Consider the following 24,433-nt stretch of genomic DNA (forward strand, 5'->3'; position numbering starts at 1 on the left):
AAGAATATCCAGCTCCCTTAAGTTAGGTGCCTACTCTGATGTAACGGAACAGGATTCCAGGCAGTTCCTTCTCTCGAAAGCACATCTCCTGGCCAATGACATGGAGCTGCCCAGCCAGGATTTCTGGCACTGGGTAGTTCCTCAGCTTGTCTTCCTCCCTAGATTACATGGAATCTTCTTGTTTCTGAGACCTGAATTTTGTTTGTTTAGTTGGTTTTTGTTTTTGTTTTCTATTTAATGTAACCAACCAGAATTCTTTTTTTTTTTAACTTTTAAGTTCAGAGGTACATGTGCAGGTTCGTTACATAGGTAAATTTGTGTCATAGGGTTTATCATACAGATTTTTTAAAAATCACCCAGGTATTAGAGACTTGATATTATAATGAGAAAAGAGCAGAAGTTTGGGGAATAATAGAGTAGAGGAGGATCACTGCCTGCACCAAAGAGAGGATACTAACGAATCGTACCGGAACAAAGAATGGGGATTAAAAAAACCTTGTCCTTGAAGAATCACAGAGAAAAATATTACTTAATTTTATCTTTCTATAGATTTGATAGACATTGCTTGGGGATAGACTTGCATTATTTCTTCAGAATCTCTGATTAATTCACCAAAGAAGAAATATGCTAGTCCTTGCATCGCAGCATAATTTCCATAACTGAATTTCTATGATTCTCACATATACCATTAAAATATTTTAAGTCATTTTATTATTAATAAAGGATGAAATTTAAATAGTACTATCATGAAATTTGGCTTATCAGGAGCTGCTCGTCAAGTTAATGTACTGCTGCTTTTCTCTTTGAGAGATGTGCATTCCCCTTCATGTAGAAATTCACCAGACAGAGCTACTACAGAGGGGGAGGAAAAGAGAACTTTTTTTTTTTTTTTTTTTGAGACGCAGTCTCGCTCTGTCATCAGGACTGGAGTGCAGTGGCGCGATCTTGGCTCACTGCAACCTCCGCCTCCTGGGTTCAAGTGATTCTCGTGCCTCAGCCTCCCAAGTAGCTGGGACTACAGGCGTACACCAGCACACACAGCTAATTTTTGTATTTTTAGTAGAGACAGGGTTTCACCATGTTGACCAGGATGGTCTTGATCTCCTGACCTTGTAATCCTCCCGCCTTGGCCTCCCAAAGTGCTGGGATTACAGGTGTGAGCCACCATGCCCAGCCAGAAAACAGAACTCTTAATGCACATACCAAAGAAAGTTTAGAAATCTTTAAAAAAGAAATAGAAGAAGGCAAAAAGACTGAATAAGAAAAAACAATTTTTCTTGATATAGTAGATTCTTGATTTCAACAACCATGAAATGAAAAAAAAAAGTGCATTAAATTCTCTGAAGTCACCATTATCAGATACTTCCTTTAAAGGTTCCTGGTCCCCATTTTCAAAGAAGTGGAAAAATGCTAACATTTTTTACTGAACAAATGGATCCTTCTGTGGGCTGACCCTTTTCACCCTCAAAATGCTCTGCGTGGTGCTCTTTTCTGGGCTCTGAGTTAATTGCAGGGATTATGGGAATAACTAGATACTGGCTGTAAAAGTGGAGCTAAGTGTCTGCCAATAAAATATAATTCTCTTCCTCATTTCACAGGGAGCAGGCTTCTAAATTGCTCAGGAGATGGTGAAAGATAGGAAAGCTGAGTCGGTAGGGATATCACAAAGGAAAACTATGGTAAGTTTACTAGCTGCTTGTGACATTGAAGCTATATATCTATTTATCTATATCCTAACCCTCTTCTACTCTTCATCTCCTACCATAAGTGCAGCGCTCGGACATCAGTTAGAGTTTTGGAAATTACTTGAGAAACCACATATAGAAACTTTTATGATGACACAAAGCCATTTCTTCTGCTGTGTATATGACTATACTTAAGGTTAGTTGATGAAGTAGTAGGCTCCAAGATAACTTGTGGTCAATTGTAGTTGTCTCAGGGATTGTTTATAGCTTAGAGCCTAAGATTTTTTCCTGTATCCAGAAAATCTTCTAAGTTCTAGATTACCGTGGTATAGAGTATCTTTTGTGAAACTGGAATTGGATCTGTAGCAGTTGGTGACGTTGCTAAATAGGATGTTTGGCTGATGTGCACTACCCTTAAGAAACTTTTAATGTGTTAACTGGTAGGAAATGAATGAAGCAAAAGAGTAACTCAAGATGAGGTGTAATGTACTGCATACTAAATCTTAGTAAAACTAGACTATCTATTAAAATGATGCCATATTCCTTACTATAAAACACAGTGATCTATGGTAGTCACAGGGACAAAAATGCCTCCTAAAATATCAAAAACTGTTGAGCCCAGGTTAAGCATGCTCTTCAAGTGCCATGACATGCCTATATTTCCCAAACTTGCCTGGTCATAAGAAAAGTTTACTTGTTAAAAACGCAGATTTTTGTGTCCATATAAGGGCTTTGAAACCAGACCCATTTAGAGACAGAACTATGAATATGAATTTAAATAAGCTTCATAGGCATTTCTAATTAGGTACCATGTGGTCTCTTGAACTTATATGAAGATCCCACAATGATATTAATTCTTAGATCTAAAGAAATCCTGTCTTTTGAAAGCCTTAACATGATATTATAATGTAGATAAACCTGGGATAATTGAATGGAGATTTATTAAAATGCCAGAAGAGAAATGTAGTACTCTCATGTTGGTGACTTCAGTTGTCTACATTTAATTAGGTTGACCTATATTAACTTGCATACCCAGGGGAAAAAAGAAAAAGAGGTAATCTAAAAGACTGTTTAGAGTTTACCTCCTGTCAGGACTGCACCTAGCCATGTTGACAAGATACCTATTCCTACCAAAACATGCAAGAGTGACTGTGTGCTTGCTGTAGATTTGAAATGCAAATCATTTGTGATTGACTTGCAGTGAATTCATGAAAAGCTGTCCATTAAAAAAGGGGGAAATAATAGGTCAAATAGCTATGGGGGAGTGAGAAGGATCTGGGTGTATCATCTGAGGATGACAGGGATGAGAATTTTCTAGGTCTTGAAATACGTGAAGAGTAATTATTCTGAGGATAATAATGAGGCATTCTTCATCTTGGCTAGACTTGAGGGAAAGAAAATGGCTCTGACCAGCCTGACAGATTTAGTTTATCCAAAAGAAAGAACATGGTATGGAGACTTATTAAGAGGATAAATGAATGAAATGAATAGAGTAGAATCTCTACAGCAAAGTTTATGCCTAATATTGACACTTAAGATTTAGCATCAACTCTTTGTCTCTTTTGAAAAGTTTGGTTAAAAGTGTGTATATTATGGAAAACTCTTAAGGCTCTTATTTACCACCTTGAACTATTGTAAATGTCATATGAAATTCATTTTAGTTGAGAAAAAAAAGCATTTAGCGCTTCCAGTGCAAGCTAATTCAATATGAGCAGAGAGGAGGACTCCTGAGGAGAGAGAGCATAGCCTTTTTTTCCCTTCTAATAATTCTTACTTTGACAAGTATAATGTGCCCCATTATTAATGAGTGTGAACATAGTCATTGAATCTCTTGCAAGCATACCAGTTGAAAATTGGTGTATTTTCTAAGAGATGAACTGTTACATTTTATGAACATTCTTCATAATTCTTAGAAGGTTTGTATCTGGCATATATTAAGGAGATTACTTGCTTATTATTTTTCCTCTTAATTAATCTCATTACTTGAAAAAATGTATGCAGCACATACTTTAAGTAATTAAGTTTTTCCCTTTGCCTCTCGGATATAGCATCAGAATATGATAGAGGTAGAACAGAAATCCTGAATATAATTAGGAAAACAACTTTATGCCTAGCTAAATCACTCAGAACTCATAAGCTTAAAATTTGACTGGAAGCAAAACCTTTTGGTGTTTTCTTTTCCAGAGAAAACAATTTTTTTTACAAGTTTTGAGTAAGGTCAATATAATCTATTTTAAAGTATGTTCATGGTGCTTACATTATATCCTTTCAGCATGTGGGAGGATAAAATAATTTCAACATAGAAAATTATCCTGAGTGTCCACACAGGATGCTAACTTCAGTGTAGTGCACTGGTTAAGACTGAGACTCTTGGATGTCATTCATTCATTCAGTCATTCAATAAACAGTTCTGGGTGGCTACTATGTTGTAGGCTCATTCTCAGGTATGGAGGACATAAAAGTAAACAAGACAGAAAGAGCCTTGCCTTCAGGAATTGTATATTGTAGGGAGAGACAAGCCATGGAAAATTAAGTAAATGAAGAAAATAATAATGATAGAGGAGATAAACAGGTTTTGAAAGGGGTCCCAACTTAATCGGAGTGGGCCCCTTTTGCAGAGCTGATAGATTTGAATCCCAATTCTGCCATTTCTTTGTTGCGTGATGTTGGACATATCACTTCTCTGAGCTTCGGTTTTCTTGTCTGTGGAATGAGGATACTTACTACCTAGAGATAATGTGAGGCTCAAGCAAGATAGCAAAGGCAACACAGGGCTGGACACACAGTAAATACTCAGCTACTTAATGTTAGCTAATTCAGTAACCTGCTGCAAAAAGATCAGGAATCATTTTGTTCATTGTGGTGCATTCTGCTCAGGCCATGCAGAGTGTTGTTTCTCTCTCGTTGGTAATCTGTAGTCAGTTGATTTACCAGTTTGTATGAAAACAGCTGGAGAGACTAAAGGAGAACTTGGTCCTTGTTAGCAAGAGTGATTGTAAACTGGCTGTCCAGATAAGGGTGACTGAGTTCCGGTTACAAAATATCTGCCTCTCCCCAAATTTATGCATTTCTCTTTCAGGAAGACCTAAGTAGAGGTCTTTTTGGACTCAGAGAACTTGTACTGTAAGAAGTTTTCTGTTTTTGTTTTCTTTCCTTTTCCCCAAATGTTAGGTCAAAGCATGAAGAAGAACAGAAGGATTTGCAGAGGGGAAACAGATGTTTACTGTTCATTTCATAATCACAGGCTGAATGGTTGTGGAACAATAAATCACAGCTTCAAAACACAACTGCATTAAAACCATCCCAAAGATCCCAGGCTCTTTCCTGTTTTTTTTTAAGATTCCTTTGTTTCTTCCCATGAGCGCAGGTGCTCTCTAATTTCCCTTAGTGAACCCTCTGAAGGTCTTACGGTCATGTTGATTATTTATTTCATAGGCAGAGTGATTCACATGTATGTAGCTTTGCAGATTATGCCCAAGCTCAAGGCTTTTCCCCAGCAGCTGGTACTTGGCTACCGATGGCTGCCCTCGGGTAAGTAAGGTTAGTCTCCTTACTGCTACGCATCACAATTCCCACTTGCCTCTAGTCTGACTCCCTGAGGCTTCTCCTCCCACCTTGCACCAGCCCTCTCCCAATACTTTCTGTTCTCAGCCTTCTGTATTCTCCTTCTTCCAGGGGCTCTCTATGTCCCCACCATGGGTACAGATCTTTTTAGAGAGCACCCTGGTTCCTTACTTAGGAATTTGATAGCTGTTTCCAAGAGGCTATAAAGGCCTTTTCTGTTTGATGCAATCTGCTGGAAACTCCCAAGTCAATAAATTTTACATGCATATCTGTTTTTAAATTGCTTTTTACTGATGGATGTTTGACTATATAGAATTGATCCTTTTGGCTTGATTCATAGGCACTTTTACAGCATAAAGAAGGGTTTTCTGAACCTACTAAGTCACATTAGCTTAAACTATATACATTTGTGATACCTAAATGGGTTTGAACTCTAAAACGGCAGTGTCACAAGTTCTACGTAATTAGAAATGCCTATGAAGCTTATTGAAATTCATATTCAGAGGTTCCAAGATGGCCGAATAGGAACAGCTCCAGTCTGCAGCTCCCAGTGTGAGCGATGCAGAAGATGGGTGATTTCTGCATTTCCAACCAAGGTACCAGGTTCATCTCACTGGGGCTTGTCGTACAGTGGATGCCAGACAGCGGGTGCAGCCCACCGAGCGAGAGCCGAAGCAGGGTGAGGCATCACCTCACCCAGGAAGTGCAAGGGGTCAGGGAATTCCCTTTCTTAGCCAAGGGAAGCTGTGACAGATGGCACCTGGAAAATCAGGTCATTTCCACCCTAATACTGCACTTTTCCAATGGTCTTAGCAAACGGCACACCAGGAGATTATATCCGCACCTGGCTCGGAGGGTCCCATGCCCACGGAGCCTCACTCATTGCTAGCACAGCAGTCTGAGATTGAACTGCAAGGAGGCAGTGAGGCTTGGGGAGGGGCGTCCGCCACTGCTGACACTTGAATAGGTAAACAAAGCGGCCAGGAAGCTCAAGCTGGGTGGAATCCACCCTGCTTTGGTGAATCTGACAATTATGTGTCTTGGAGTTGCTTTTCTCCAGGAGTATCTCTGTGGTGTTCTCTGTATTTCCTGAATTTGAATGTTGGCCTGCCTTGCTAGGTTGGGGAAGTTCCCCTGGATAATATCCTGAAGAGTGTTTTCCATCTTGGTCCCATTTTCCCTGTCACTTTGGAGCTCCCGTCACTAGGAGCTATAGGTGAACAAAAGGCAGCAGAAACTTCTGCAGACTTAAATGTCCCTGTCTGACGGCTTTGAAGAGAGTAGTGGTTCTCCTGGCATGGAGTTTGAGATCTGAGAATGGACAGACTGCCTCTTCAAGTGGGTCCCTGGCCCCCAAGTAGTCTAACTGGGAGGCACCTCCCAGTAGGGGACCGACTGACACCTCATATGGCTGGGTGCCCCTCTGAGACAAAGCTTCCAGAGGAAGGATCAGGCAGCAACATCTGCCGTTCTGCAATATTTGCTGTTCTGCAGCCTCCACTGGTGATACTCAGGCAAACAGGGTCTGGAGTGGACCTCCAGCAAACTCCAACAGACCTGCAGCTGAGGGTCCTGACTGTTAGAAGGAAAGCTAACAAACAGAAAGGACATCCACACCAAAACCCCATCTGAACGTAACCGTCATCAAAGACCAAAGGTAGATAAAACCACAAAGGTGGGGAGAAACCAGAGCAGGAAAGCTGAAAATTCTAAAAATCAGAGCGCATCTTCTCCTCCAAAGGAACGCAGCTCCTCGCCAGCAACGGAACAAAACTGGGTGGAGAATGACTTTGACGAGTTGAGAGAAGAAGACTTCAGGCGATCAAACTTCTCCAAGCTAAAGGAGGATGTTTGAACCCATCGCAAAGAAGCTAAAAACCTTGAAACAAGATTACACGAATGGCTAATTAGAATAACCAGTGTAGATAAGTCCTTAAATGACCTGATGGAGCTGAAAACTGTGGCACGAGAACTATGTGACACATGCACAATCTTCAGTAGCCTATCCGATCAACTGGAAGAAAGGGTGTCAGTGATTGAAGATCAAATGAATGAAATGAAGCGAGAAGAGAAGTTTAGAGAAAAAAGAGTAAAAGGAAATGAACAAAGCCTCCAAGAAATATGTGACTATGTGAAAAGACCAAATCTACATCTGATTGGTGTACCTGAAAGTGATGGGGAGAATAGGACCAAGTTGGAAAACACTCTGCAGGATATTATGCAGGAGAACTTCCCCAAGATAGCAAGGCAGGCCAACATTCAAATTCAGGAAATACAGAGAATGCCACAAAGATAGTCCTTGAGAAAAGCAACTCCAAGACACATAATTGTCAGATTCACCAAAGTTGAAATGAAGGAAAAATTGTTAAGGGCAGCCAGAGAGAAAGGTCTGGTTACCCACAAAGGGAAGCCCATCAGACTAACAGCAGATCTCTTGGCAGAAACTCTACAAGCCAGAAGAGAGTGGGGGCCAATATTCAACATTCTTAAAGAAAAGAATTTTCAACCCAGAATTTCATATCCAGCCAAACTAAGCTTCATAAGTGAAGGAGAAATAAAATCCTTTACAGACAAGCAAATGCTGAGAGATTTTGTCACCACCAGGCCTGCCTTACAAGAGCTCCTGAAGGAAGCACTAAACATGGAAAGGAACAACCGGTACCAGCCATCGCAAAAGCATGCCAAAATGTAAAGACCATCGATGCTAGGAAGAAACTGCATCAACTAATGAGCAAAATAACCAGTTAATATCATAATGGCAGGATCAAGTTCACACATAACAATATTAACCTTAAATGTAAATGGGCTAACTGCTCCAATTAAAAGACACAGACTGGCAAACTGGATAAAGAGTCAAGACCCATCAGTCTGCTGTCTTCAGGAGACCCATCTCACATGCAGAGACATACATAGGCTCAAAATAAAGGGATGGAGGAAGATCTACCAAGCAAATGGAAAATTAAAAAAAACAGGGGTTGCAATCCTAGTCTCTGATAAAACAGACTTTAAACCAACAAAGATCAGAAGAGACAAAGAAAGCCATTACATAATGGTAAAGGGATCAATTCAACAAGAAGAGCTAACTATCCTAAATATATATGCACCCAATACAGGAGCACCTAGATTCATAAAGAAAGTCCTTAGAGACTTACAAAGAGACTTAGATTCCCATACAATAATAATGGGAGACTTTAACACCCCACTGTCAACATCAGACAGATCAACAAGAGAGAAAGTTAACAAGGATATCCAGGAATTGAACTCAGCTCTGGACCAAGCGGACCTAATAGACATCTACAGAACTCTCCACCCAAAATCAATAGAATATACATTCTTTTCAGCACCACATCACACTTATTCCAAAATTGACCACATAATTGGAAGTCAATCACTTCTCAGCAAATGTAAAAGAAGAGAAATTATAACAAACTGTCTCTCAAACCACAGTGCAATCAAACTAGAACTCAGGATTAAGAAACTCACTCAAAACCACTCAACTACACGGAAACTGAACAATCTGCTCCTGAATGACTACTGCATACATAACGAAATGAAGGCAGAAATAAAGATGTTCTTTGAAACCAACGAGAAAAAAGACACAGCATACCAGACTCTGGGACACTTTTAAAGCAGTTTGTAGAGGGAAATTTATAGCACTAAATGCCCACAAGAGAAAGCTGGAAAGATCTAAAATTGATACCCTAACATCACAATTAAAATAACTAGAAAAGCAAGAGCAAACACATTCAAAAGCTACAGAAGGCAAGAAATAACTAAGATCAGAGCAGAACTGAAGGAGATAGGGACAGAAAAAACCCTTCAAAAAAATCAATGAATCCAGGAGCTGGTTTTTTGAAAAGATCAACAAAATTGATAGACCGCTAGCAAGACTAATAAAGAAGAAAAGAGAGAAGAATCAAATAGATGCAATAAAAAATGATAAAGGGGTTATCACCACCGATTCCACAGAAATAGAAACTACCATCAGAGAATACTATGAACACCTCTATGCAAATAAACTAGAAAATCTAGAAGAAATGGATAAATTCCTGGACACATACACCCTCCCAAGACTAAACCAGGAAGAACTTGAATCACTGAATAGACGAATAACAGACTCTGAAATTGAGGCAATAATTAATAGCCTACCAACCAAAAAAAGTCCAGGACCAGATGGATTCACAGCCGAATTCTACCAGAGGTAAAGAAGGAGCTGGTACCATTTCTTCTGAAACTATTCCAATTGATAGAATAAGAGGGAATCTTCCCTAACTCATGAGGCCAGCATCATCCTGATACCAAAGCCTGACAGAGACAAAACAAAAAAAGATAATTTTAGACCAATATCCCTGATGAACATCGATGCAAAAATCCTCAATAAAATACTGGCAAACCAAACCCGGCAGCATATCAAAAAGCTTATCCACCATAATCAAGTGGGCTTCATCCCTGGGATGCAAGGCTGGTTCAATGTATGCAAATCAATAAACATAATCCATCATATAAATGGAACCAAAGACAAAAACCACATGATTATCTCAATAGATGCAGAAAAGGCCTTCGAAAAAATTCAACAGCCCTTCATGCTAAAAACTCTCAATAAATTAGATATTGATGGGATGTATCTCAAAATAATAAGAGCTATTTATGACACACCCACAGCCAATATCATACTGAATGGGCAAAAACTAGAAGCATTCCCTTTGAAAACTGGCACAAGGCAGGGATGCACTCTCTCACCACTCCTATTTAACATAGTGTTGGAAGTTCTGGCCAGGGCAATCAGTCAGGAGAAAGAAACAAAGGGTATTCAAATAGGAAGACAGGAAGTCAAATTGTTCCTGTTTGCAGATGACATGATTGTATATTTAGAAGACCCCATCGTCTCAGCCCCAAATCTCCTTAGGCTGATAAGCAACTTCAGCAAAGTCTCAGGATACAAAATCAATGTGCAAAAATCATAAGCATTCTTATACACCAATAACAGACAAATAGAGAGCCAAATCATGAGTAAACTCCCATTCACAGTTGCTTCAAACAGAATAAAATACCTAGGAATACAACTTACAAGGGATATGAAGGATCTCTTCAAGGAGAACTACAAACCACTGCTCAATGAAATAAAAGAGGACACAAACAAATGCAAGAACATTCCATGCTCATGGATAGGAAGAATCAATATCATGAAAATGGCCATACTGCCCAAAGTACTTTATAGATTCAATGCCATCCCCATCAAGCTATCAATGACTTTCTTCAGAGAATTGGAAAAAACTACTTTAAAGTTCATATGGAACCAAAAAAGAGCCCACATTGCTAAGACAATCCTAAGCCAAAAGAACAAAGCTGGAGGCATCACGCTACGTGACTTCGAACTACACTGCAAGGCTACAGTAACCAAAACAGCATGATACTGGTACCAAAACAGAGATATAGACCAATGGAACAGAACAGAGGCCTCAGAAATAATACCATACATCTACAGCCATCTGATCTTTGACAAGCCTGACAAAAACAAGAAATGGAGAAAGGATTCCCTATTTAATAAGTGGTGCTGGGAAAACTGGCTAGCCATAGGTAGAAAGCTGAAACTGGATCCCTTCCTTCCACCTTATACAAAAATTAATTCAAGAGGGATTAAAGACTTAAATGTTAGACCTAAAACTGTAAAAATCCTAGAAGAAAACCTAGGCAATACCATTCAGGACATAGGCATGGGCAAGGACTTCATGTCTAAAACACCAAAAACAATTTCAACAAAAGCCAAAATTGACAAATGGGATCTAATTAAACTAAAGAGCTTCTGCACAGCAAAAGAAACTACCACCAGAGTGAACAGGCAACCTACAGAATGGGAGAAAATTTTTACAATCTACCCATCTGACAAAGGGTTAATATCCAGAATCTACAAAGAACTTAAACAAATTTACAAGAAAAAAATCAAACAACCCCATCAAAAAGTGGGCGAAGGATATGAACAGATACTTCTCAAAAGAAGACATTTATGTAGCCAACAGACACATGAAAAATTGCTCATCATCACTGGCCATCAGAGAAATGCAAACCAAAACCATAATGAGATACCATCTCACACCAGTTGGAATGGCAATCATTAAAAAGTCAGGAAACAGCAGGTGCTGGAGAGGATGTGGAGAAATAGGAACACTTTTACACTGTTGGTGGGACTGTAAACTAGTTCAGCCATTGTGGAAGACAGTGTGGTGATTCCTCAAGGATCTAGAACTAGAAATACTGTTTGACCCAGCCATCCCATTACTGGGTATATACCCAAAGGATTATAAATCATGCTGCTATAAAGACACATGCACACATATGTTTATTGCAGCACTATTCACAATAGCAAAGACTTGGAACCAACCCAAATGCCCATCAATGATAGACTGGATTAAGAAAATGTGGCACATATACACTATGGAATACTATGCAGCCATAAAAAATGATGAGTTCATGTCCTTTGTAGGGACATGAATGAAGCTGGAAACCACCATTCTCAGCAAGCTATTGCAAGGGCAGAAAACCAAACACTGCATGTTCTCACTCATAGGTGGGAATTGAACAATGAGAACACTTGGACACAGGAAGGGGAACATCACACACCAGGGCCTATAGTGGGGTTGGGGGAGTGGGGAGGGATAGCATTAGGAGATATACCTAATGTAAATGATGAGTTAATGGGTGCAGCACACCAACATGGCACATGCATAGATATGTAGCAAACCTGCACGTTGTGCACATGTGCCCTAGAACTTAAAGTATAATAATAAAAAATAAATAAATAAATAAAAGGAAATTCATATTCACAGCTCTGTCTCTAAATGGGTCTGGTGTAGAAGCCCTTATATGGACCCAAGAATCTGCATTTTTAACAGGTAAGCTTTTCTTATGACCAGGCAAGTTTGGGAAATATAGGTGTGTCATATGTAGTACAATAAATAGGAAGTTAAATATGGTGCTAAGGCAGTTGATATGTTTATCTGTACCTATTATGTTTGGTATAAGCAATTTCAACTTGATGACTGTGGTGAAGATGACTAAGTGTCTATTTCAGTCTGTTTGTCCCTTCTTTGGGCACATAGCTCACCTTCCTTGTGATTATGTGTGGCCTACAGTTCAAGTTCTCTCCATTGAAATGTGAACAGAAGTGATACATGCCACTTGTGAGCCTGGCCCATACCACCACTCCCTAACCTTACTCTTCCATAGTCTGTCATCTTCCAGTGTCTAGATACAGAGCATCACAAAGCCCTAGATGATGGCAGAGTAACAAGATGGAAAAAAGGAGATCCCCGAATGACCACATGGAACAGAACTATCTTACCAACCCGAAGACCTACCAAGGTCTCTTATATGACCAAAAGCAGGATTCTACCCAGCAATCCTATTACTGGGTATATATCCAAAAGAAAATAAATCATTATGCCAAAAAGACACATGAACTTACACGTTCATTGCAGCATTATTCCCAATGGCAAAGACATGGAATCAACATAGGTGCCCATCAGTGGTGGATTGGATAAAGAAAATGTGGTACATATACAACTGGAATCCTACGTAGCCATAAAAAAGAATGAAATCATGTCTTTTGCAGCAACATGGATGTAGCTGGAGGCCATTATCCTAAGCAAAGCAACATAGAAACAGAAAACCAAATACTACATGTTCTCACTTGTAAGTGGGAGGTAAACACTAGGTACACATGGACAGGAAGATGGCAACAATAGATACTGGGTACCACTGGTGAGGGAGGGAAGGAAGAGGGCAAGGGTCGAAAAACTAACTATTGGGTATCATGCTCATCACCTGGGTGATGAAATCATTCATATCATAAACGTCAGCATCATGCAATATACCCAGCCGGCAAACCTGCACATGTACCCTCTAAATGTTACATGTTGCAATTATGTAAGAAAATAGGATTGTAATAGTTTGAACCCTTATATATTTTGGCCTATTTGTTACAGCATCTTAGCTTACCTAGTAGTGTGGTGCCATCATTACAAAAACCTAAAAATACATGTGGTGTTGGCTTGGCTGTTAGGTGGCAGATGGTGACAAAACAGAGCAGGTTGGAAAGATGATCTATGTTATACTGTAGCAAAACATTTTGTAAAACTATTGTCTGTGAAACTTGGAAGGTAAAGCTACTCCCTACTGAGTCCACAGCACTCTATGAAGAGACGGGAAAATGACAGAATGTTAGTATGTATTAATTGTTACTTTACGTATTTAGTAAGGTGTTATAAGAAAGGGAAGAGATGAATTGGTTGTTTTTAAAGCTGAGATTGATAGAATACAGATCTTCATGGTTTCACAGAGTTAGAAAACGATTGTTTCTGGATTCCATTAATAGATGATACTATCAGGATTATCATCAGAATTCTATTATAACAATGTGTCTCCCATTCTTCCCTTTCTGAAAGGGAGTTTGAGTGTTTGATTATCCCATTCCTGTTATACCATTGCACGGGCGCAAATGGCGTATATGGGTAGATAATTTGTCTTTTATTGGATCACAAGAAGTCACATTTAGATCAAATGAAAAGAATCATGCATCACTTAACAGATGCTGGTCTTTGACACAGTTGCAGTGCCAGAATGCAACTCTAGGTGGTCCCTCCGGGGAAAAGGGTGAGTTTGTTTTACATGTAGGAAAAAAATGTGCAGGGATATTTGGTGGCCACAGAGTGTGATGCAGGCAGAGATTGCTAGTTTCCATTAAAATCCATTCTTCCCTCTTTTGGGCACATAGGCAGGCTTTCCCCCTAACCGCCTTTACAGTGAGGTGTGGCCTTGTGACTAAATAAACTCCTATGCAGTGTGATTGAAAACGATGTTTGTCACTTCCAGGCCTGGCCCATAAAACTTTCCATTCAAGTTTCTCCATGCTCTTTCTCGTTAGGCTGGGTGGACGCAGATAACTGAAATCCTAGAGGATGTCAGAGTTACCAGATGTGAGAAGCCTGAGACCTTAAATGACCATATGGAAGAAAGCAGCCCTGCTGACTTGAATACCTGCTTAGGAGCATCACATGAGCAAGGAATACTTTGCCATTGAGTTAATCCCTTACATGTTTGGGTTTACTTGTTAATGGCAGGTCCTAACTAACAGTGGCTCTTTTATTGTTATTAACTATACACTGCTTATATTGTTTACTATTCCATGGCCTCCACTTAACCCCATTGCAAGCAATTTAACCTTGAGGGAAATAGAGTAATATCTTTGTGCTGGGAGTTGTTCATCAGCTAAGTTGAGAAAATAATAGCATCTTATGATAAACGAGGGTTGGCTATTTGGTACAAGGTACAAAAATATAGTTAGATGGAATAAAATCTAGTATTCAGTAGCACAACAGGGTGACTTAATAGTTAACAATAATTTATTGTATATTTCAAAATAACTAGAAGAGTAGGTTTAGAATGTAATGAACAAAGTAATGATAGATGTTTGAGGTTATGGATATACCAGTTACCTAGATTTGATCATTACCCATTATATGCCTGTATCAAAACATCACATATACTCCGTAAGTGAATATGAACAACTATTAATGTATCCACAATTTTTTTGTCTTAGAGACGAAGTCTTGCTCTGTTGCCCAGGTTGGAGTGCAGTGGCACAATTACGGCTCACTGTAACTTTGAACTTCTAGGCTCAAGGGATCCTTGTGCGTTGGCTTTCCAAAGCACTGGGATTACAGATATGAGCCACCACACCTGGCCTGTATCCATAAAAATTTGAAAAATGAAAAGTGAAAAAAAATAGCATCTTATAGGATCATTGTGAGGAGGCAATGAATTGATGTATAAAAATACTTTAAATATGCCTGACTGATAGCAAGAACTATATAAGTGTATAGCTATTGTTATTGTAGTTAACATATATTCTAGTGGGGTCCTAGTGTCATAATTAATACCACCATACTGCTTGTAGGATCATACACATGTGGCCACAGTGAAATTCATGCTGAGGCTGGGAGTGAAGAACACCATAGATGAAAACTGTACCATGAACCAAGACACAGTGCTAAGTGAATACACATGAATCAAGTCCTTTTGTTGTGTGAAAACTGGGCACATCCAAAATGTTTAGGGACTTTGGAGCATTCAGGAACAACGCCAGGCCACTCTGTGACTCAGAGCTGACCCGTATTGAATTTATGATGGGATTGATCCTGACTGTGGTATCTCCAGAGCATTAACTCTTTGGATTCTGCCAACTAACCCAAGATATGTCATAGATTTTTATTTGCGGGGAAATAAACCTTCAGCCAAATCAGAACCTGTGTTACACAGATGGTAGGTCCTCCATAGATCCTTGTAGTTTTTGTGCTCAGGGTTAATGAGGGAGACAGTTTCTGCTGCATTTTCTTACCTGTCCTTTCCTGAGCCACCTTATGTTTGTGTCCACCTCCATGCTGACGCAGAACAGGGCCACTCTATCCAAAAACACAGACATCCTATGTACGGAGTCATTTGAGCCAAATTTGTTATTTGTCCCACAAGAAGGAGAAGGGATGGAAAAGTTTGAAAAAAGCTAGTCTAGGAATAAAATACTGTTTACCTGAAGCTCAACTTCAGTGGGCAAATAGGTAGTACAATTTATGAAGAATTTCTGGACCTGGATGCTGGCAGGGTGCAGAGCTATGTGGAATTAAAAGTCTTGCAAAGTCTTTCTCAGAGGGAGCCTGTCCAATGAGGCCTGAATTGGTCACAGTCCTTGGTTTGTTGCCAGCTGAAGCTGGAATGCCAGAGGGTCATAGGGGCAGATGCAGCTTCTACCCCTGGGAGCATGACTTTTCTCATGCTCCTTTGGTCACAGATACTTTTCTTTGTCCCTCTTCTATGTTTTCTTCTTTCTTACTCCTAAGAGAAGCAGCTCACAATTTTCCACTTCTGCAGTACATTTCAGCTTTCTGAGTGCAATTTCCATCCCTGAAGCCTCTGAGGGAGCTTGCTGTTATTAAGTATCACAGTGTACACTGTGGAGGAATGTGTGCACCTGATTCCTGTCACTGTATCTTTAGTGTGGCCTTCTAGAATCTAGAAAGATCATCAGCTACACATCACACTGCCTCAAAAAGAAACATCAGGGGACTAGATACCTATGAGATTTTAGGTTTTTGAGTATCATTTCATTTAGAGGAACAGAGTGAGTGATTCACCTGGCCCATTCTTGTCTCCTCTTTCACAAACTTCTTTTATATTTGTGTTTAAGAACCTGGTGATTTATTTTATAGTCTCATGCAAATTGCTTTAGCTTTCCTTGTGGCTTACAAAAAAAGAATCTCATCCATTCTTCAGAGACTCTTAGGTGTCTTCAGAAAGAGCAAAAGAGAAACTTCTGAATAAATTTTCCCAAATGAGCAGAACTATGTCACAACCCTGTATAAACCCGGGACTTTATTGTTATTCACTGTTTATTATGATTATGTTATTTTTTTCCCCCTGTGGGTTGGACCTGTTTCCCACCCCCTGCTCTGGCCATTAAGGTTGTGACTATCTACCTTGGGTTGCTCACCATTTAACTAAGTGGAAAAAGTTAGAACTGACTTTCAGCTTTCTGTAAAAACAACTTCCTTTTACATCTCAATCAGCTGATAGAATAACTGGATTTCTCTCCTTTCCATGAATTGTGTTAATTTCCTCATAGGCAGCCTGGGTTTGCAAATAGTGGCTTCATGTGGTATTCCAATTTGATGGCTTTCAACAAACAAGCTCTGGAAGGGTGGGTGATAGAAGAAAGATTCACAGACAAAACAATACAGAGGATGATAGAAATAGTGAACATCATAAAGATGTTTCAGCTGGAATGAGCTTATTTTACACACCTATGTACCTGGGCATATAAACCATGTACAAATCTAACTCAACATACAATCTAAATTCAAAATGGAGCTCGTATCCTTATGCTATATGTCACGTGAAACATTAATCGGTAAGAATATTTTACCAGTGAGGGGTCTGCTACAAAACTCAAAACTAAAGATAGGATGTGGGAAGAAATGCGACTTCCTCCATGGTAAGCTGTGAAAGCTCTCAAGGTTGTTAGGACACATTGAGTCATCCCTGGAAGGGAGTAAGGAGCAGAGCCCAGGGCTGTTTCTTAGACACACTTGTAATAAACAAGAGTGACTTTTCCCACCTTCATCCCACTGCTCCTACCCTTTAGACCTAGCCATCAGCCAAACTTAGGGTTACTCTGAAATATGCTCTGTATATTAGAACTAGAAGAGTTTGAGTGAGGCACCCAAAATATATGTCAGCTTTTGAATATAATGTAAATGAAGGAATCCCAAGTTCTATTTACACATTATATAGTTACACTATTCAGTAGATGTGACACTGGCCACTTAGGTCAAGAAAATTCAATACTGGCTGGGCGTGGTGGCTCATGCCTGTAATCCCAGCACTTTGGGAGGCTGAGGTGGGTGGATCACGAGGTCAAGACATCAAGACCATCCTGGCCAACATGGTGAAACCCCGTCTCTACTAAAAATAGAAAAAAATTAGCTGGGCGTAGTGGCACGTGCCTGTAGTCCCAGCTGCTTGGGAGGCTAAGGCAGAAGAATTGCTTGAACCTGGGAGGCAGAGGTTACAGTGAGCCGAGATCGTGCCACTGCACTCCAGCCTGGTGATAGAGTGAGACTCTGTCTCAAAAAAAAAAAAAAAAAAAAAAAAAAAAAAAGAAAATTCAATGTTATATTACAATTACAATGGGGATAAAATGATTATTTAAAATATGAACAAAATAGTTCAGAAATATAATAAATGTAATAAACATTTTTGTATGTTCATTCCTAAAGAGATATCTATTGGACAAGCAATTTGTTCATTTATTCATCAAAGTTTTAATGGACCAGAAACTAAGTGTTGGAAGGACTAAGACTGTGAAGACATAGTAATTCATTTATTCAGTTGAGAATAATCTGAGAGTTGAGAGTCTGTTGAGAGTCTATAATATGTGGGACTTTGTTTTTTGAAGCTGGAGATAGCAAATACATGTATAATATCAGGTAGTATTAACTATTATAATGAAAGCTGTGGCAAGATAGGTTAAAGAGAGAAAGAGAGTGTGTGTGTAGTGTGAGTGTGTGCATGCACACATGCATTCAATAATGTGGTCAGTTGGAGCTATGGGAGATCTAGCGGAATAGTATGAGGCTGGGGAAAAAGCAAGTAGAAACTCTTCAAGGGAAGGAGTTTGGGTGCTTGAGGAATAGCAAGATGGTGAGTGTGGCTACAGCAAAAACACTGATGAGGAGAGTGTTAAGAGATGAGATTGGAGAGATAACAGGGACTGAGTCATGGAGTGCGTCATATACAAGGTAATACAGGGTTGGGTCTGAGTATTAAGGGAAGTGGTTGGAGAAGTTGGGGTTTTAGACAGTCCCTCTGCCAGCTATGTGGAGAAATGATGATAGGGGGCAAGATTGGAAGTAGGGAATTGGGAATTGATTATAGTAGTTTGGATGAGAGATGATGGTGGCTTGAAAAAGAGTGAAGGCAATGAAGATGTTGATAAGTGATCAGGTTTGGGATGTATTTTGAATGTTGAGCTGATCGGTAGGAGGAAGGGATGATAACTATTGGTTTGAATAGAAAGGGAGGGGAATGTTGTCAAAGGACGAAAGGAGTCAATACCAAAGCTTTTGTTTTCAGAAACTGGGTGGATAATAGTGGTCATGTACTTACATGGGGAAGCCTAGGGGAAAAGTAGATTGGGGAAGTTAAACAATTCAGTTTGGACAGGTTAAGAATGAGATGCCTATTAGATATTCAAACAGTTGGATATATGAGTCTGAGTCTCAAGGGGTTTTGGTGGTAGAGCTACAAGTTTTGGAGTTATCAGGATATGAATGATGTTTAAAGTTACAAAACTAGATACAATCAAGCGTACCCTAAGTGTAAATAAAGAAGAGGACCCAGGGACTGGACACTGGGGTTTCAGTGTTTCCCAACATTTGGTGGTTGGGAAGAGAGAGGGGAGGTGGCACTGGAGATGGAGAAAGATTTGCTGGTGAGTGGAAACAAAACCAGGAGAATGTGGCATCCCAGAAACCAAGCCAAGAAAATGCTTTAGGAAGGGGGGTAATGAACCATAAAAAAAGGTTCCAAGAGATCAAGACGAGAACCTAGAACTGACTGTTGGATTTCACAGGATGTGAAAGACACAGCTCCTTTCCCTTAAGGAATTTCCAGCACAGCAGAGATGGGAAAATAAGGAAGCATATAAATTGCTATACAGTAGTGGAAGATCCTAGAGATGTAAACAAATTTGTGAAACTGGGATTGAAGATAGAACAGGGAATTATTCTTGGGGAGTCAAGGAAAGCTACATGGAGCAGATGTGCTTTTGGATTTTAGTAGGTAGGAGGTAGGGATACATCAGAATTCATAGAACTTTAAAAATTGTTTTTTGTAGCTGGTTGTTGATTTTTCCTGTAAAAATAAACTCATTCAAAACAATTTTGCATATTTTTACTCATGCAAAACTGATATTTCCCCTCCTAATTTAATATCCCACTACTATTACTTCATATAGACACATTTGTTAATTATCAGTAAACATAGTAACCATTTTATAAAGAAAATACATACAATCCATCCTACCTTAGTCTTCTAAAGGATACTCTTGTAATTATATTTTTCCTCCTTGTAGTCTTTATCTTTTAATTACATTTTCATTCCTTTTCCTGACTGTATGCAAGTATCAAGACCATATTCTTAATAGCTACCATGTACCTAACTCTTATCACACAGGAGGCACTGTTCTAAGAACTTTACATATATTAATCATTTTGTTCTCACATGCAATTCTAATACCTTCATTGTCCCTGTTTCTCATTTGTGATAACCGAGGCACAGAGAGGTTAAGTAACTTGCTCAAGGCCACAGAGTAAATGACAGAGCCAGTATTAGAACTGGGCTGCCTGGCTTCAGAGATCACCATCTTGCACAGTAGGTTGTATTTCCATCCTTACTATTTTATCCCTACTTTTCTGGGTTGGGCAGTTACTAGTAAAAAGTCTACTAGTAAAAATGGATAGGCTGTCTATGACTTGAACTATAACTTCTAAAGTCTCAGCACTCAACTGCAGATTGTCATTTTAGAGTAGGCCAGTAGGACCCAGGAACTAGACACTGGATCCAAACGGAGAAGAGGGCATTTAGTTCTTTTGCAATTGATTGTAGATGCTCATATGTCTGCTTAAGGATTTATGTTCAACCAGATCATATATCAGGACAGTGGTGGTAAAAGGAACTCAAGTCTTTGTGGTGGAGAAGATCTTTCTGCTTATAGAAATGACCACTTCTGGTTTGGTGCGGTGGCTCACGCCTGTAATCCCAGCACGTTAGGAGACTGAGGCAGGCGGAACACGAGATCAGGAGTTTGAGACCAGCCTGGTTAGCATGGTGAAACCCCGTCTCTACTAAAAATACAAAAATTAGCCAGGCATGGTGGTGCGCGCCTGTAATCCCAGTTACTCGGGAGGCTGAGGCAGGAGAATCGTTTGAACCTGGAAGGTGGAAGTTGCAGTGAGCCAAGTCACGTCACTGCACTCCAGCCTGGGTGTCTCAAAAAAAAAAAAAAAAAAAAGACCACTTCATTACAGTCCTAGATGTATGTGGCTCATGTCTTCATTCTCTTTTTAACCTTACTGAAAGCACATGAGATGATTATATACTTAAGGAGGTACAAAGTGTACATCAAAGTAACCATGTTTAGGAATGCTAACTATGTGCAAAATGTTGCTCTGAGTATAGTGGCTGTGATTTCTTGGGAGCTAAAATAATAGACTAGCCAAAATCTTTAAGATGCTTTAATGCTTAACAATAGTAAGTATATACATTAAAATATAAAATTATTGGAGCCTAGTGGAATCTAGCTGTGGTTCAGCCTTTGTTTGATTTCTAGTGTGTTTTTTTTATAGGCTGACTTGATTCTCCTTTTTCCTGATGCCATACTGTAACTGGCTCCCTGAATACGTGGGGATTTGGATACATAATTTTCATAAGCATTTGAAGCCTCTCCCTTTAGATTTTGAGTTCCACCTTTGATTTAAAAGTTTTTGAAATAAGGTAGCCACTGTCCCTTTTTTGGCAGAAAGAAGGTGTAGAATAAATAACTTTTGCTAAGATGCTTTCAGGACAAGAATCCGAGGAACTTTCTCAAGGCGCAGACCCTCAAATTTTATAATTAGTTTTTTTCTCAAGATGAAAGTCAACCTGTTCTTCTCTTTATTCTGTTCTCATTAAAATGTTCTTCTCTGGGCAGAGTCATTATATTTTCAGAAAGGCTTAAGTGAGCCAGCATTAAAATTTGCTCTTAATTTCTACAAATACAGAAAAACCTGCTGGGAGATGGATACGGTATTCACTGTGGTTCTCTCCCTGTCTGCTGTGTAATATTTTCATACATCATGTAAGTGTAGGGGGAAGCAGTGACTTAGGTGATGGCTTAGTTCTGGAGAAGAAGCTACTTTCTATAGAAGGAGGATTTCAAATGGCCACATTGCCAAGCAGACACTCACGCTGGTTTCCTGTGGGCCATTTCCCCTTTGCTGAACCTGACCCAAAGCCAAAATGAAGGAGGAGAAATTTTCCATTCACAAGGTCTCAGATCTCTGATAAAGATCATTATGATAAAATTATAAAATGTAAGCTACTATAAGCTTGAAGAATTTCGTTAACTTGCTCTTGATAAACTTAATAAAATTTGTTTTGGAAATTAAGAGAAGTAAGAATCAAAATGGAAAAATTTAGATAATGCTATCACCCAGACAAGTACACCTACAAACTTTAGAACACTCAAAAAATAAAAAGTCCCCCACAAGTTGTGACTACAGTGTCTTAACTGCCATGCTTTAAAATATTTAATGTGCATTTTGTCCTTTCGGGACATACTTTAAAATAATGCAGATTTTATTTGTATTTTTACTTTTAAAAACATGTTAATTAAACATTTTTCTTTAAGATACAGATTGCCTAATACATATTTAAAACCTTTTAAAAACTCTCCCCCAATCTACAACCCCAGGAAAATAAAACTATAGTATTACAGCACCAACTGTTTTAGAAAAAATGAATGTTTTCTTAATCTTAGCATTTTCATTTGTAAATGGCATGAGGTGAATACGCAAAGAGCGGCAAGAACAATCCTTTCACCATTTGTGTGTCTAGTGGTGGTTCTTTTTTTGGCAGAAAATAATTGTGATGCAATTACACTGCATTTAAAAATGTTCACAGTAAAACTTTAATGAATCTTGAGGCAAATGTTGAGTCAAACCTCTGTCCCCCAAATCTAGAGGGCACGTCAGAATATTTTCCTGGCGTTACCCATTCGCTTTAAGGGAGAAAAAGTGTTACCATACAAATTGATGCACAAATTGTTCTACCAACAGTCAAGTCCTGAGTTGTACACTACGCTAAGCTCCCTGGTTACTGCCAGGCCCGCACCCAATACTGACATTAGAAATGAGCCAGGCCCCTCTGAACTTAAGGTATCGCCTCCTGCATCGTTTATCTGGATGCAGAGAGTTTCCCACTTTTTCTTACCTGCATAGTGGTCAAACACAGTGGGCACGTATTCCTCTGGGAAGGCATCGTTGGCATAGCTCATCAGCAGGCAGGTTTTCCCCACGGCACCGTCCCCCACCACTACACACTTCAACATCTTCTTCTCGTCGTTGCCCCTGCAGCCGCAGCTGCCGTCAGTTCCCTCTTTGCAGTTCATTCTTGCGGCTCCAGCTGCTGGGGACTCCTGCTGCTGTTGCTTCTCCTGCTTCTTCCAAAGCACATGAAGCGGCGGAAAGCCAGTGCCAGGCTTGAATTTACTCTGTCTGACTTTGGGTACCTTGGATCATACAGACATGTCCGAGGCTGGGATATGCCCTGTTGCTTACCATGCTGGTAAAGAAAGGTAACACACACTTGGGGGAGTTCTGAAAAGGGTCTGCCCCTTTCCGTTCTCAGTGTGAGTTAAGAAACCCTTATTTTCACAGAATTCGAGGGGCTTCCTCACAGCCTAGAAATTTCAGCAGCCTGAGGGTTTTACCCTGCTCTCCCTGTCTCCAGCCTGGCAAAAGACACGGTGGAATTTTGCTAAATCTTTCTCATTTTCCAAGTCACATCTAACATGGAGGAAAGCTGGGCTTTTTAATGGAGTTTTTTCCCCTTGCTTCCTCCAGCTTGCCGAGTGTCAGGAAATCATGGGTTTCCTGCTGCATTCCATATTAGGATCAGTGGGCTGAGGAAGGCTGCAACAATGGGAGCTCTGTGTGTGTGTGTGTGTTTGTACTTCTGGGGAACGATGCCAGGACATGGAGTGGGAAAACACTAGGGGTCCCACTGCAGACTCAAGCTGTCAGACTTCCTGTTTCATCCGCTGCTTGTGAGGCTGTTCGCTTATGGCTGGCTGGGAAGAAGCTGACTAGAGGATGGAAACCGGGGATTACTGCCTGCCACAGAAACAGGGGGAATGGTTAGAATGAGCAGAGAGAACCACACCAGCAGTCCTAGGATAACATATGACATCACTCTTCACTGAGTCACTAGTTAAAGGCTCTTCAAACTAAAAACGAGCAGTTCTTTACTTACTTAAATGAGAAACTTGAAGCGATTCTTCCCAGAAATAAAGAAGAAAACCTTCTAGAGTCACATCATTTCAAAGAGAAAAATTTTTGTAAGTTGTAGGTATAACATGCATGATCAGGTTTATAAACTGCCACATGTCTGGAATATGTATTCCAGACACAAACTTATTTTTATGATGGTAGCACATAAGAAATCAATCACACGTGGGATGTTTGCATTCTCTTATTAGTGGATGAACACACACGTGCTTGGCTCATACATAACACCCTTGGACACGAGAGGGTATAGGATGGCTTTTTGGTTTGTTTAAGGCCCTCGATGCTGTTTTTACTTGGATGTTTTGCTTTTTGATTTAGTCTTCTCCCCTTGGGTCAGACTGGTCCTCTTCAATTACAAAGGAGCCATGGGCAGCTAATTTATTTGTCTGTTCTGTCGCTCAAAATGAAGCCCCTTTGAAGCTCTGTATTTGATTAATGTGCTTGGTCTTAGAAAAGAAGTGGAACTCTGCAAATGATTTTTGACAAATGGGTCAAAATGAGGGAACTCTGGTTTTTTCACTTTCAGTTTTT

General features: G+C 39.8%; 1 protein-coding gene across 1 annotated transcript in view; it reads right to left on the reverse strand.

Moving 5' to 3' along the window:
• The window catches only part of RHOJ (ras homolog family member J), a 102,160-nt gene extending 78,695 nt beyond the window's left edge, over positions 1 to 23,465 (reverse strand). Inside the window, exon 1 of the mRNA XM_023231996.1 lies at positions 22,827 to 23,465. Within this exon, the coding sequence (XP_023087764.1) occupies positions 22,827 to 23,004 (178 nt within the window). The 5' untranslated portion in view covers positions 23,005 to 23,465. The remainder of the gene's footprint in view (positions 1 to 22,826) is intronic.
• Between the last annotated feature and the right edge of the window lie 968 nt (positions 23,466 to 24,433).

This window comes from Piliocolobus tephrosceles, chromosome 6 (genome assembly GCF_002776525.5).
Source record: "Piliocolobus tephrosceles isolate RC106 chromosome 6, ASM277652v3, whole genome shotgun sequence".
Taxonomy (NCBI): Eukaryota; Metazoa; Chordata; class Mammalia; order Primates; family Cercopithecidae; genus Piliocolobus; species Piliocolobus tephrosceles.